A 14,511-nucleotide genomic window follows, 5' to 3' on the forward strand; every position below is an offset into this window, starting at 1 on the left:
CCGTGGTACCCTCCCTCGCGACCATTGTCCCACGGGAAATTCCCAATGAGCAGTTGGCCAAGGCGGAAAAGAGGCCAAAACTGGTTGGCAGATAGCTCTGCAAGTTTTGCTGGCACCTGCTGGAATTTAACTGCTGGGGCATTTCAGCCCCGCTGGAGCGAGAGACAGTGGGGAAATGAGGTCTCCCAGAGGAGCAGAACTCAGAGTGGCCCACTTTGTACACTTTGCCTGCAAGGAGAGAAGGCCTGAGAGACACATGCTCACCATGTCAGGGGCACCGGCTCCCAATTTGAAAGGATGGCCAGCAACATGAAAAGGAGGTCTGAGGAAGAGGAATGTGGATGGACACCTCAGAACACGCCCCGGTATGGAAGACTATGTGTGTCCCACTGGAACAGTCATGAGTTCCCGCTGTGGAGGAGGTCTGTATGCAGGCGGACAGCTGCCTTCCCCATCCTTCCCTTTCCCCAGCCTCCCTCGCTCAGTGGCCTCATGAACAAAGTGGCCGTGGTTTCAGGAATAGAGAGAATGCATTAGCCCAATAAGGACTCCTCACCAGGGCCGGTTAACCTTGAGCAGCAGTAACTAACTCCAAGACTTGTTATAACACCACACCCAGGAGGGGAATGATAGTGGAGGCCCTTCCCTTGTGGAGAGGGCAACCATTTTGTCCTCACTGGAAAAACTGCTCTTTCTGGATTTGGGTTCTCTGGCCAGCAGCACTTTTTAGGGACTTACCAAATTGCCTTATTCACTATCATGTATTTCCATGCAACAATGCTTCCCACCAGAGTTGATTTACAGTGTGATGGGAGACCACAGATAGGCCTATAGGATTTCTAATCTTACCATTTATCCCATCACCTAAAACAGAAGGCCTTATGAATGGTGGAACAGCCCATTAAACGCTCCATTATTGCGCCAGCAGACAGAGTTCCTTGAGAGAACGAGATGCCTCCCTATAGGATACTAGGTGTGCTATGAACCAGCGACCAATAGATGGTGCACTTTCTCCCAAAGTCAGAATAAAGGGCCAACAGGTGAAAATGGGAGGGGTACCTGTTACATATCATCTGTCCCCAGATCACCTCTAATTAAGCAGGCACCATAATGGAATCCACCGTCTGGAAGGGTGACAGCCGACGCATCGGACCTCAGGGGTCAGCCGGGACAGAGGGCAGCGTTCCGGGCCCAACATCAGTGGTGCAAGCTGTGGTGTGTGGGTGCCCAGAAGAGGCTGCTGCAAGGGTCACTGGGGCATTAGCCCTGTCACAGGGCTTGAATGGTGCTCCTGGTTGGATTGCCACCCAGGCTAATTTTCTGGCCCCCTTAAACATCTTCCTATATTTTTAAATAACCCTCCCCCCTTTTTTTTTTTTGCTGAACTACGTGGAAGTGATTTTGTTGATTGTAACTGGGCGGCGCCCTGTCCCGCACACCGAGGTTGCTGAAGCACACTCCCTTCGTGCAGGCCTGCCCGTCTCATTCTCAGTGGAGTGCCCCATGTGTGTTACCCTTTCCCTGTGGCCTTATCTCCCAGGTTTCAATTTTATATTCTGTGCTGCTTCCCACCCCGCCTCCCCGCCCCCCACACCGCCCACCAAAGTGTTTTTAATGTTTGGCCTCTAAAAGGTGTTGAACAATACAGTTTGGGTTTTTTTTCATTCAGTGTCTAAGCCTTATTTACACACATCTTTAGAAGGAAAAAACATGCATGGGGGTGGACATCTTTGTGTGTGTAAGCAAGGGGCAGCAAACGGCAGGGAGGAAAATGTGTTTCCTCACCGACTTGAGTGACAGTGGAGATTATCACGGGCAGTGGCTCCAATTATCTTAGATGCCTCACAGGATCAAATCATGGTTTCAGGGTCTGCCGGCATATCTTGATTATCAAAGGCATGTGACCAAACAAAACTTTGGGAGAATTTTCCAAAATCTGACGATTCCTTATAGTTGCAGTATTTTACAATAACATTTTCTTTTGGCCTAGGGTGTGGCACACAGGAACAATGAATATTTCTCAAACTAAATTAAACTGGCTCTGTTAGAAGGGAATGAGTGCCTGTAGAGCTGAGGACAGCGAGTCAAAGAAGAGTCATGCAAGAGACAGCTGTCAGGGGAGACGCCTCCTTTCCACATACACTAGGAAGCGAAGTCTCATCAGGGATGCAAGATACATTGATTTTAAAGGGGAACCCCTCACTTGGATTCTAGATAAATAAGATTGTTCAAGAAATTAGGCCGAAAGCCTTTGGGCTAAAATCAGAAAATTGGGTGAGGTGCAAGGTCTTCAGAAAGCTATCCTGGTAATTGAGAAATCTCAGGGTTTTGTTTTTGGGTTTCTTTTTTTAATTTTTAAAAAAGACTTTACTTATTGAGAGGGAAAAAAAAGAGGGAAGCTTCGATGTTAGAGAGAAACATCAATCAGTTGCTCTCTCACACGCCCTGACCTGTGACTAAACCCACAACCCAGTCATGTGCCTTGACCAGAAATTGAACCAGTGACTTTTCTTCACTTTGCGGGACGATGCCCAACCCACTGAACCACACAGGTCAGGGCTCAGGTGAGTATTTTTATGTATATTATACAAGCACTGTTTTACTTTAGTGTTTGTAGCCTTTTCATTTCTCCCTTTCCTTCACTCATTCATTTACTCCTTCATTCATTCAGCTATCAAGCATTCATTGATGCCATGCATCAGGCTCTGGGGGCTGCTCCTTGATAAACGGGTCTTACAGGAAATGCGCTGAATTGATTCACTGGGACAGCTTTCTAGAAAGAGGAAATCAGGGGTGGGAGGGCGCCAGCCCCAAGTTTTGGGCAGAGAGGATCATTTCTGATCTCTGGAAATGGGGGGAGGAAACCACTCTCTAAAAGAGCTTGACAGAGGAAGAAGAACAGCCCAGGAAAATATTTGAGAGTAAAAAATAAGGGACTTGTTGGGAATTTAAAGAAACAACTGAAAACTTGCCTAGGTACACGAAGACCTTAGCTTTAAACCAGACAAGCTCATTTAAGAGAATCAAGAGGCTGGAAGTATAATTTTGCCATTGGAATGCCACAGTCATTTAATATTGTCAGTTTTCATCAAGTTCCTTCAGCAAGAACTGCTTTCCCAAGGGTGTGACAAATGAGAGCAATTACTCTGGGTCCCCTTCCTACCTGGCCCCCTGTCTCTTACACATTATTTCCACCATTTGGTGGTCATCCCTGCAGCTGCCCTTTTGTGATTCCTGCCCTTGAGATGTCTGCACTGTTTGAGATTGAGTTCACCTTTTAAGAGTGTCCATATTAACCATGTATTCTGTCAACAGGCCCCAAATGCCCAGTACTGACCTCTGAGTATTAGCACGGGAACCAAGGGAAATTAATTCACTGGGCCAGACGTTTTTGATGATTGTTTTTCTGTAAGTCATATTATATCACCTTTTTGATGCCATCCAGTTTCATCTCTGACACGCCCTTTCATTCTGCCCCCTTGCTCACCCTGGAACATGCGGAGCTCAGTCCCGTCCCAGGCCTTTGCCCTCTCCCCTGGACGACTTTCCACATGCTTGCATTGCTCAGGCTCTCTGCTCAAACGTCCGCGTATTAGCCAGGCCCTCCCCGGCCTATAGAGATGAGCCACCCCTCACCCTTCGCACCCTACTCTCCTAGTGTCTCCAGTTCTCTCCACAGCACCTTTCACCACCATGAATGTTCGCTTATTGTCTATCTCTTTGCATTACAGTGACAGCTGTTGAGGAATGGCTTTGTTGGTTTGTGCACTGATTACCCCTTGCACTGAAGTCAGCGCTCAGTATAGATCAATGACCACACGCAGGTTATTTCTCATGGTCACTTGCCAACCAAATGAACAGGGTCAGAAAGTCCCAGGATGCTAGACCAAGTTCCCTCTCTCATTTTGACCAGATTTATATATTTCTTTGTCACAAAGGAAAAAAGACAACATTTTCAACTATTACTCCCTGAAGGAAGACTTTTTTTCCTTTTTTCCTTGGTAACATTGGAACGTATGGAATCATGCGGCACAGAACCCGTTGCTCAGTCGTTACTAGGTAAAAGCTTGACATTTTCTGTGATGCCCTTCTTGATTATGTAGGCGTATCACAGACCCACAAGCTGATTGCTTTAAAAAGTAATGAGATTGTACTAGATTTCATCTTAACCCGTTACATTCTTCACTTATTTGGCCTCCTACAGTAATTGTGTGTGTTTGGGTTTGGGTTTTTTTGACAACTTTGTGATGGGGGAGTCCACGACTCCCACTCCACGTGGCCGCACGTGGCCCTCTGGCCCGGCTGCCTCGCTCCAGCTCACCCTCTTTCTTCCCTCACCTTCACTTCAGTCTCTTGAACACCGTTCCCCGTTCCTGTGAACACCCTTTAAATTGTTACTTTATTTGGAAAAGTCTTTAAGAACTGGCTCATTCTTTAAATCAATACTGCACTAATCACTTGTTTTATCTCCCCCACTTGACCATTCACAGTTGGTTTAGTTTCAATTCCCGAGTCCATTTTATGTGAGAAACATGTTGGCATGATAGTGATTTACTGTAGTCACAGCGCAGGCATATAAAGCAGAGGCTGACGCTCCATCAACACATTTGCTGGAATACAATGACCTACTCGGACGTGTCGACCTCAAACTCTGGTTAACTCATGTGCTGGGGAGACAGACACCGTGCTAGAGACGGGCTGAGAGATCTTGGGTTAATTCTCAGCCTCAGTGCCCTCCATTGTCAACAGGGACGACAACCAGAACCCTCACATACCTCCCTGTCTTGGGCTTTTGTTTTGGTTTGTTCTTAAGTCACTGCACAGCAACCCACCTCTCAAAGAGAAAATATAAAATGAAGTACTCTCCGTGATGCATAATTAAAAAACTGGGAAGATGCCCTTGCATTGACTCAACCTCAGATGGCTTTATTATGTTGTTTGTGTAATTTACATGCTATGTTTTATAAATGGGTTTATGTTCAACTGGGAGAAAGAAAACAGAGTTTATAGAAGTATTCAGAGTATTCTGTGGGCTCCGTAAATGGAGAGTGGTTGCCGGTGCCCCTGGAAAGCACACCAGTGCAGGGACAGCTCCAGAGGTTAGTGAGAGGTGACTGACTTTCAGAGCCACACAACCAGACAGTCACAAAACGAGGAATAAAATTCCTGAGTCTCTGAGTTCTCATCCTCTCTCTAACCACAAAGTTTTCTCGCCTCCTTTTTTGAATAATTGCTTTCATTTAATAATTTTTTAAAAAGCCACCGGGAATGCTCTTACAGGACAAAGTAAGGAGGACCTACCCACTTAAATATTAATCTTTGAGCCACCCTGGTGACATGGGAATTTGTTAAAATGCTCTGGTGGGGAGTGCCAAGAAGTTAATTAAAATTGCTGTCATACCTTTAGGCTACTGCAGAGTTCAGGGTCTCCTGAAGGCCAGTCTCGTAAGGAGAGGCTCTGTGCTGATAAAAATATGTCTGGCATTCTTTACAGAATTACAAAGGGCAGTGTGTTCTCTGGTTTAGAAATACAGCAGCCTGATTAAAAACTGCAGAGCAGTAACTTCCAAGGGGAACCATGAAAAACAAAGGAATGTGAGCCTATCCAGATGTATAAAATTCTAAGAAATAAGCTCAGATATTGTTTTAAAATGCACCATTGGTATTTTTACTGGGTCTTGGGTAAGTGATACGTATCTTTACCCTGAGAAAGTAGAAAGAGTGGGAAGAGTATCAACTTTAGAGTGAACAGACCAGAATGCAAACCTTGGCTCTGCTACTAAGCTCCTTAGGGAGGCTTCCTTAAGCTCTGTGAGCCTTAGTTCTCCATCTCTAAAGGAGGTGTATTTGTGAAGAGCTTCGCTGGGAATAGTCACAGAGGAAGGGCCGAGTCGGTCCCTTTGGTTTTCCATCAATGGAGAGGACTCGAGAATCAGAGCTTTCTTTTCCACTCATTTATAAGTAACCTTTACAAGAATGAAGGAGACCTAGGAATTGACAGGAAAGAGGCTCTAGCACCATCCTCTTAGAATCAAGTGCTTTAAAAGAGAGAGGTGGTGCTTGTTTGTTTGTTTATTTGTTTTGAGCACCCAAAAGAGTCTAGAACTAGCAAATGGAGAACTGAGGCTTAGAGAGTGATGAAAAGCTTAACAATTACTGCCGGTCTCTGGATATCTTTTGCATTCTTATGTTTAACAGCTTCAACAGGTGTGGTAAGCCGTGATGTGAATTACCTGGGAGGAAGGAAGCCACTAGATGAGTGAAGTAGAGTTCAGGCCAAGTTTCTAAAGCAAGTATTTATGTGCTCATCACAGTCAACCTGGCAGACCCGCAAAGCCTTGGGGATAAAAATAAAGGTGTTTTATGATTCAGGAACTAAAGTTCCTGAGCTTAACATCTGTGTGTGACTGTGAGGGCCCTGTTGTGTTCTGGGAGCACAATGAGTCCCAGCCCCTTCTGTTCGGGATCTGGCAAAGCCCCCATGACCCTTGGCATAGCCAGGCTTCCGTGGACTTTCCAGAATTTCCAGAGGATGTCACCCTACATCTGTGCAGATAGTGAGGGAACTTACCTGTAAGCTTCTGCACAGATTTAGAACATTTCCTAAAGAGCCTGAGGGCATAGTTCCTGCATCCTCACATCCCATCGCAGCAAGGTCAGAGCCTTGGCCATCCAAGGTCAGCAGATCATAAGGGGAGTGGTCTGTGCATTTCGTGAGTGTTGGCAATGCCAGCCCTAAGGCATGGTTGGGGCTTCCTGAAAGCCGGCCAGTAAGACTACTGGGACTTGAGCTTGGGGTGGCCAGGGTGTGACATCTGCCTTTCCCATTCACTCACAATCACTATGTTCTTTCCCCCGTGCCTGGACTGAAATCTTCCCAGTTCTCCAGTGACTGACCAAGTTCACATTCAAACTGAACCCTATTTGCCAACCCTGGTAGAGGCCACTTCTGGAGAACAACTAGAAACCAAAGAAAGTGAAGTTGGCAGTTGGAAAAATTGGAGAGGAGCATTGGGGTCCTTGGGCCATATTCTCAACTACAGCTTTTTAATCTTGGGCTTCATTTACTAAAGGATAAATGCCATCCTATGAGACACTAGATTTACCATGAAACTTAGGGGTTTTTTTCCTTTTTTTTTTTTTTTATCAAGTTCTCATCCCCTCTTTTCTACAAGAAGCACAATTGCCTTAGTAAATAACCTAACTCTAAAAATTGCTTAGTTGCCATCCTTAATAATAACAACCCTTCCCTTCCCCCCACCCCTCCATCTAACTTACCAGCAGGTCTTGTCAATTCCATCTCAAAAACAGATCCGCCCACTTCTCTCCAGCTTCCTCTCCACCTTCGTGGTCCAGGCCACAACAGTGTTGCCTGGATTTCTGTAATACCCTCCTTCCTACCGGCTTCCTGTCCTCCACTCTTGGCTTCTTCCAATCCATTCTCTCTCCAGTCCAACGCTGACATTCTTAAAGTGGGAGTCAGATCACATGATTGTTCTTTAAACTCTTTCACTGCTTTCCATTGCCAGAGTCAAACCTCGCTTTCTCACAGCCGCCAGCAAGGCTCACTATCTTCTCAGTCTCGCCTGCCCCACTGCCCCCGCTCTCCATCCCAGCCCCTCCGTCTCCTCCCAGTTCCTGTTGGCAGAGAGACCCCAGGAGAGGGCCCGAGGGAGACCCATGAGTAGGCCAGGGCCTGACACACAGCAGGAAGTATTTTACAATAAGTGCATGCTGATGGGGATAAAATGGGCAATAAAGACAGAAAATTATTTTATTTTATAGCCAACCAATTTGTTTTCCCCTATGGAAGCTTCAATAAGACATAATCTAATAGGCTTTAAGAGAAATTAGAAATCTTGCTTTGAAGACTGGCAAAAATATAAGTTGCCTATGGAGAAGAAATATATTGGCTACCCATGTTCCCAGTATGCAGTGGGGTTTCCTGAGCATCTTCAAGCATCGATGATTGCCCTGCAGCAAGAACTTCCTCTCTTTCTGGTCAAAGGACAGGCCCTGGAGAAATTCAAATAATTCAATTTTAATAAGTTCGTGGTCAGTAGAGCTATTTGCATTTAAGGGAAGTCATTTTTGAAGCAGTCCTTTCAGAATTTCAATTAGATTTAAAACATACCCCAACATAAATGGGGGAGCTTTCAATTGAGGTGTAAAACCTCATTGGGGTAACTTAATGCTGTTCAAGCCATCAAATAAATATTCCATCATGCTCAGTTCATAACATATTTCAAGTTATATCTGGGTTAGTTTGGGTTAATAGCCCCTTTAATTATTCCAATGAGGCTTACTTGCTTATCAAGCTATATTCTCATTCCATTTAGCCTATTTTACTACTGTATATTTTTTTTATGAGCTCCCTAAAATTGGTGCTAATGGAATGAGCTCTGCCCAGGGAAGATGAGAGTTTATCTTTGTGACTCTGAATTCATGCATTTGTTCCACAAAGATTTATGAGCACTACTGTTTTCCAGAGCTAAACACTGGGGACAATATATGAAAAACACAGTTTCCACCTTACAAGGGTCTTTGATCCAGTTACAGGTGCACAGGTAATTAAGATGCAGCATAACTGGCCAGGAAAGGGGTTACAGCAGTGTGACATGTTCAAGGCAGGCTTCCAGGAGTGCTGTGTTGTAGCTGAGTCACAAGGGAAAGTCAGCGTGAGCCAGGCAGAGGAATAGTGGGCGACCCCAGCAGCGTAGGCAGCCTGGGCAAGGCCCTGGATCCAGTGACGGGGCGTCATTAGCATCCCACAGGTACTGGCTTCCCTGGGTTGTTCATCTGTGACCTTGTGACCTCCTGAGTCTTCAGGATCCCAGGTTCCTCTTCAGGTTTGGCTCAGGCAGCCGAGGCTTACCTGTGCAGTCTACCTTTGTCATTTTCGGATTTAGGTTTCAAACGGGAAGTCAAATGGGACGCAACAACAACAAAAAGTTGATGTACTTTTTATGCTGCTGAGGGCAAATTCAAATCAAAATGATATGAAGTAAAATGTAGAGCCAATGTGATTTAAATGAAACTTATTTTAGTAACTATATCAGATTACTTTAACCCTGGATTTATGAAAACATTAAGGGCTTGAAAGAGTGTCTAATTTTTTACTTGTACTTTAGTGCACTTTATTAGAATAAGCTTCACAAGGGCAAGGACTCTTGTCTGTTTTGCTTCTTTGCTGTTGTTTCCCAAGTGCCTAGAGTAGTACCTGCCATATAGTAGGCATTCAGTAAATATTTGTTGAAAGATATAATAACTTTGTGGAGAAATGGCATTCTATGTAAGCTTCCCACATCTAGGACTCTTGACTATCAAAAGTCCATGGTGCTCCAAAGAAGGAGGGGCCAGGGTTCCCGCAGAGTGGGAGGCAGTAGTTTTACCACTGCAAACAAACCATGAAACACATTGTTAAAATGATGCGTCTGTGGAGCCTATCGTAAAGCTCTGTTTTTGTAAATGCTGTCTATATCGGGCAGATGGACATGATATTTAGTTTACAATCCCAGCTGTTTTGTAAATTCACTTTCTATTCAAAGCTCTGTCTTGCGGGACTGGGGGCACTTGCCCTCAGTTGTTACTCGGAACACACAGACCCAGCTGTGCCAATGTCCCTGGGCCTCCCAAGGGTCAGACTGCCTCTCACTGAGAAACTCCTTATTCCAAGGCCTGGTCCCTCCCAGCCCACTCGTTCTGCTACTCAAGGTTGGGGCATGAGAGCCATTGCACCCGGGGCCCCAGTGTCCCTGGATGCCCCACACAGCCATCCTCTCAGATCCTGATGCCACCGGAATGGGACCGGGCCTGATGTGGGTCTGGCCTTGGGCCAGTCTATAGTGTATGGGTTCTTGACTTTGTGCAGGAAAGATTTTCCAACATGCGTCCAGGTGATTTTGAGGGTACATTGATTAAAACTGGGGACAGTGAAACAAAAGAGGGGCTTAGGATAAAAGAAGCAACAGGATAGATCCTAGGTGGTGCTGCTTTCTCTAAAAATGTCAGAGAAAAGACAGCCTTGGAGACATGTTGAGGGTGCAAGCCCCCGCACAAGCTGCCATGCGCTGTGCGCTGCTCCCCTGGCGGCAAGTCTTCGGGGGGACCCTTAGAGTTTAGGAGAAAGTGCCAGAGAAGGCAAAGGTGTGGGCGTGCTCGAGAGAGAGCCTGCACTGTCCTGAGGGCAGGAACCCTAGGGGAGGTCTCAGGCAGAATATTCACCGGTTCTCCAGGTGTGGTTTTTAATACATGGATGTACCAAAAGGAGTGCATACAGGGACCAGGCTCATCCTCCGGTCTTTGCCTCTGTCTTGGAGTTATTTTGTTATAATTGTTTTTATTGTTGCTGTTGTTATTTATTCTCTTGACTTTATCAGTCCTTGGGTTTGGCTGGCACTAATGGCACTAAATGGATCTCTGTCATCTATCTTGACCAAGGTGATTTAAGCTATTTACTCCCGGGTTAGAGAGGAGAGGTGCAAACCATTTGCTCTCCACGTGTCCTTGGTTTAGGGAAGATACGATGCTGTAATTTACTAGCTGGCTGTAAATTGTTTGACTTCTTTGGCCCCATTTGTCTCAGTTTCCCTTTCCCACTTGTCAAAAATTCTCCTAACATCCAACTGCCCTGCCTCGCTGATGCCTTCAGGGATCACAGGGCCCAGCTATTCACTCGGGTGGCACCGTTTCCTCTCTCCAGTCTCTGACTACAGGCATTCGACTAGAGGTGGGACAGAGAGAATGGGAGGAGAAAAAACAAATTGTCTCAACAAATTATTGTACCCTACCCAGGCCTGGTGCAGCCATTTTAATCGCTTCATTCCCAAGCCAATTAAGAAAATAACCTTAAGAGAAGCCCAAGGAAAATTTTTTTTAAAATAATTTTTTCTTTTTTAAAGAGAGAAGCCCAAGGACTGGGGGCTAAACGCTCAAATTTGGCAACATTGGCTCACCCTTCCCTGGCAGTAAATAGAGAGCTGGGAACCTTGGGCACGTCACTCCTGCTCGAGCTTACTTTGGCTGGAAGGCAGCAAGGCTTTGTTCTTGCCAGAACACGTTTGAATCCCAACTGAACTTTTCCCCCTTCTGGGCAAATTTTTCTGGTGCATGAACCCTTCAACCTGCTGTCACTCTGAGGCTTTTTTCCATTCTCACTCCAAACCCCTAGGAAGCTTTTCAGAAACTTCAAAAGTCAGGCACTCAGACACTGCTTTGGTGGGTGGAATATAAATGTTCAAGAGTCTCGACATCTTCTACGGGGATCTTTAAAGAAGACTTCAAAGAAACAGCTCTCCTGCTTTGAGAATTTCCCACATAAGTAATAAATAAAAATAATTGCCCCTTTCTGTATATTTCTGATCTCATCCAGGGGGATAGGTTTATAAACAGGCCTGAGAGATTGCCAGGGATTACACGCACAGGTATAACCCACAGGCCTCGGCGGAAGCTCGTGTGGTCTCTGGGATCATCTAACACCCTCCAAAAGGCTTTTGTCACATTATATGGACACTTGTCACCTGGAAATCAGGCTCCATTGGGCAGGGGAAGAGGGTAGATTATCATTATCCTTTTATGAGTACCAACTGAGTTGGCGCCTTCCTCTATTTTAAAGAGACTTTTTATCCCACATTGTGTATAGAATAGAGGATCATGTTGGAGTTAAAAGGAAAAACTTAGAAGTGAGCTAGTGCCCAGCCTTCCATTTAAGATAAGGGAATTTAACACAAAGGAAGGATTTGAATTTTCGTACCATATCCACACACAGGAAAAGGAAGCAAGCATTCTGAGTCTGAAATTATACCGGGAAAAAAACAGTCCAGTTACTGGCACATAGTAAGAGCTAAATAAATGTTAGCTGCTAAGGCGGTGACTGCAGCTTTGGCCCAGAGCAGCGGCTCTCAATCCCAGCTGCATAGCAGGACTCTCTGGGATGTTTTTTCTAAAAATACTCGGGCTCAGGCCCAGCTGCAGACATTCTGGGTCCACTGGGGTGGGGTCCAGCTTAGGTGCGGGTGAAGCAAGCAGGTATAGATGATTCCGATGGGCAGCCAAGGTTAAAACCTACTGGCTTAGGTGGTCCAGGGAGAAAGTCAGGGACCCTGTATCTTCATTACCGGCTAAATGCCCGGCAGATGGTAAAGGAAAACAGAGAGAGGGCACTGGAGAATTTAAAATACTACGGTAAAGTTTTTTTAAAAAAATTTGAAAATCACACCTTTTTTGCATAGCAAGCGTGAATGAGGTTGCTACATACAAAAGACAAAGGATAACAACCAACCTAATTGAAATGGAGCAATTAGTAAGGCGTCATTATACTCTTATTAAAACAAGGTTCTCATCTGTCTGTGTGGCTGGGAAACCTATTGCCACAGGTGGAAGGCAGGAAAGCACACCTGGATTAACAAGGGGCCAGTCGTTTAATGCGGAAATCCAGTTAACATAAAGAGACGGAGGTTGGACAACAGATAGGACTTCAAACAATACTGCATAGTGTCACGGATTAGCTCTTACATGGTTGATCTGTTTTCCTTATGATTGTGATTCCAGTACAAAGACAGAGAAGAGACTTCAATTAAAAAATAAATAAGGCAACAGAAGAAGAATCTTCCTGTGACACAGAACAGCCACAAACACAAACATTTGGTGCTGACAGGAGACACTGTTAGGACAAGTTCTGAAGATGCTGCGTTGAAATTTAACAAGCGTGGTACAATGACAAGAAAATTATATTCGCTTTGTTATGAATCCTTTTGCAAATAAAAATGACTCTCAGGTAATTGTTATATACAAACTTTCTGAAATAAATGGCAACCATACAAATTTTTCCATCGCAATTTCCTTTTTTTCCTAAACCTAGAAACGTTCCATGGCACTGCTCCCTATTTCTCACAGTCAAAGCATAGTCATTAAAGCACTTGAATCCACAGTAGTCTTATCCTAAGAAAGGTATGGAGGTTTTGCATGATTTTTATATCAGTCATCCAGAAAGGGCTGGCAGGCAACAGGTTGGAATGTAAAAGACCGCTTTGTGCTTGGGATCCTGATGCGAACTCCGCTCTGTTCCCCTCAGGAGTCTGCCGCAGTGTGCATGGGCCACCGAGCATGGACTTGAATGTGGACAGTCATACCGTGGAGTCCCTGCCAGACTTTAGATGTGCAAGCTTGGTCCGGCTAATAAATGGATAGGCGATGCAGAGACCCCCAGCAGCCACAATAAAGCCCAAACTGCACCAGGCGCAAAAGATAGACCAGCTGTAGCCGTGTTCCACATCGTTAGGCAGGCTATAAATTAGCTTTGGGAGGCGGTTCAAATCATAGGAGATGCTGGCAGCGTAAGTGCAGAGGGAAATGGTGCAAAATATTCCTATAAATAATACAAAGAGAACAGAATAATCAGTTACAGTTTTGCCTGCTACAAGGCAAATGCCAGACAGGCCTTTGTGAAAATCAGATCAACCGATGAGGTGATCACTTCAAATTAGTAAAGGATCTACAATTTTTTGACTTGAATTACTTCATTCAACAAAGACTGACAAAACCAGACTGTAGGCTAGGCATTGGAGATACAGGAGCAAAGATTGCAGGGGAAAACTTTAACAACTTGAATTATTCAGAATTATCTTGCTGGAATATTTATAATGTGTATTTAAATTTGTATTTGTTTTTTTAGTATTAAAAAACAAGCTAATATCCATTCTAATTACTTTCAAGGACAAATTCTTCTATAGCCACTCAAACCTAATACAAAAGTTTTTATTTCCCTTTGTTCTATACCTGACTTGCCACATTTTTATATAGTTGCCATCTTCATAAAAAGTTTGCTTTCTTTTTCAATTATCATTAACATTAGTTATCATGTTGCCTGTAAATAATAGTTTAAATGAATTTTTACAAGTTCTAAATCATTTTTGAAGCCACAGAGTCTGGCACATCCTAAAGCCTCAACAAATTGTGTGGGGTTTTTGTTTTTGGTTTTCTTTAGGATTTTATTTATTTTTAGAGAAAGGGGAAGAGAGGGAGATAGAGAGGAAGAGAAACATCGATGTGAGAGAGAAACTTGATTGGTTGTCTGTCATACATGCCCCGACTAGGGACTGAACCCAAAACCCAGGCATGTGCCCTGACCCAGAGTTGAACCGATGACCTTTTGCTCTGCAGGAAGAAGCCTAACCAACTGGTCAGGGCTGCTGGGTTTGTTTGTTTGTTTGTTTTTTAACTTAATGAATGAATAAAAGATTTTAAATAATACAAGTTAAATCCAGGAAATTGGAAATGATGTAAAAGTAGCTGAGTAAAGAGATCACATACTTCAACCACTCAGAATGTAGGCATTTTGGGTGATATAAATGAACAGACCCAAAATTTTACTTGTTTATACCAACACATGTATGTATAATGGTCCTTCCACTAAAATCAAAACTCTAATAAAAATCCCCCAGACACAAACTTTTTAGTATTCAAGTTATGCTCCAAGAATGCAGATGCTCCTATTCCATTACAATGGACTCA

At 44.4% G+C, this 14,511-nt stretch overlaps 1 protein-coding gene across 3 annotated transcripts in view; it reads right to left on the reverse strand.

The window, feature by feature from the left end:
- Positions 1-12,311: 12,311 nt before the first annotated feature.
- The window catches only part of TMEM178A (transmembrane protein 178A), a 45,674-nt gene continuing 43,474 nt past the window's right edge, over positions 12,312-14,511 (reverse strand). For all 3 annotated transcript variants that reach the window (XM_054567498.1, XM_054567480.1, XM_054567489.1), the window contains exon 4: positions 12,312-13,366. In XM_054567498.1, the coding sequence (XP_054423473.1) occupies positions 13,125-13,366 (242 nt within the window). In that variant the 3' untranslated portion in view covers positions 12,312-13,124. The remainder of the gene's footprint in view (positions 13,367-14,511) is intronic.

Source organism: Pteronotus mesoamericanus, unplaced genomic scaffold, assembly GCF_021234165.1.
Source record: "Pteronotus mesoamericanus isolate MK-2021 breed Mesoamerican mustached bat unplaced genomic scaffold, CSHL_Meso_final contig_101, whole genome shotgun sequence".
In the NCBI taxonomy this organism is placed as follows: Eukaryota; Metazoa; Chordata; class Mammalia; order Chiroptera; family Mormoopidae; genus Pteronotus; species Pteronotus mesoamericanus.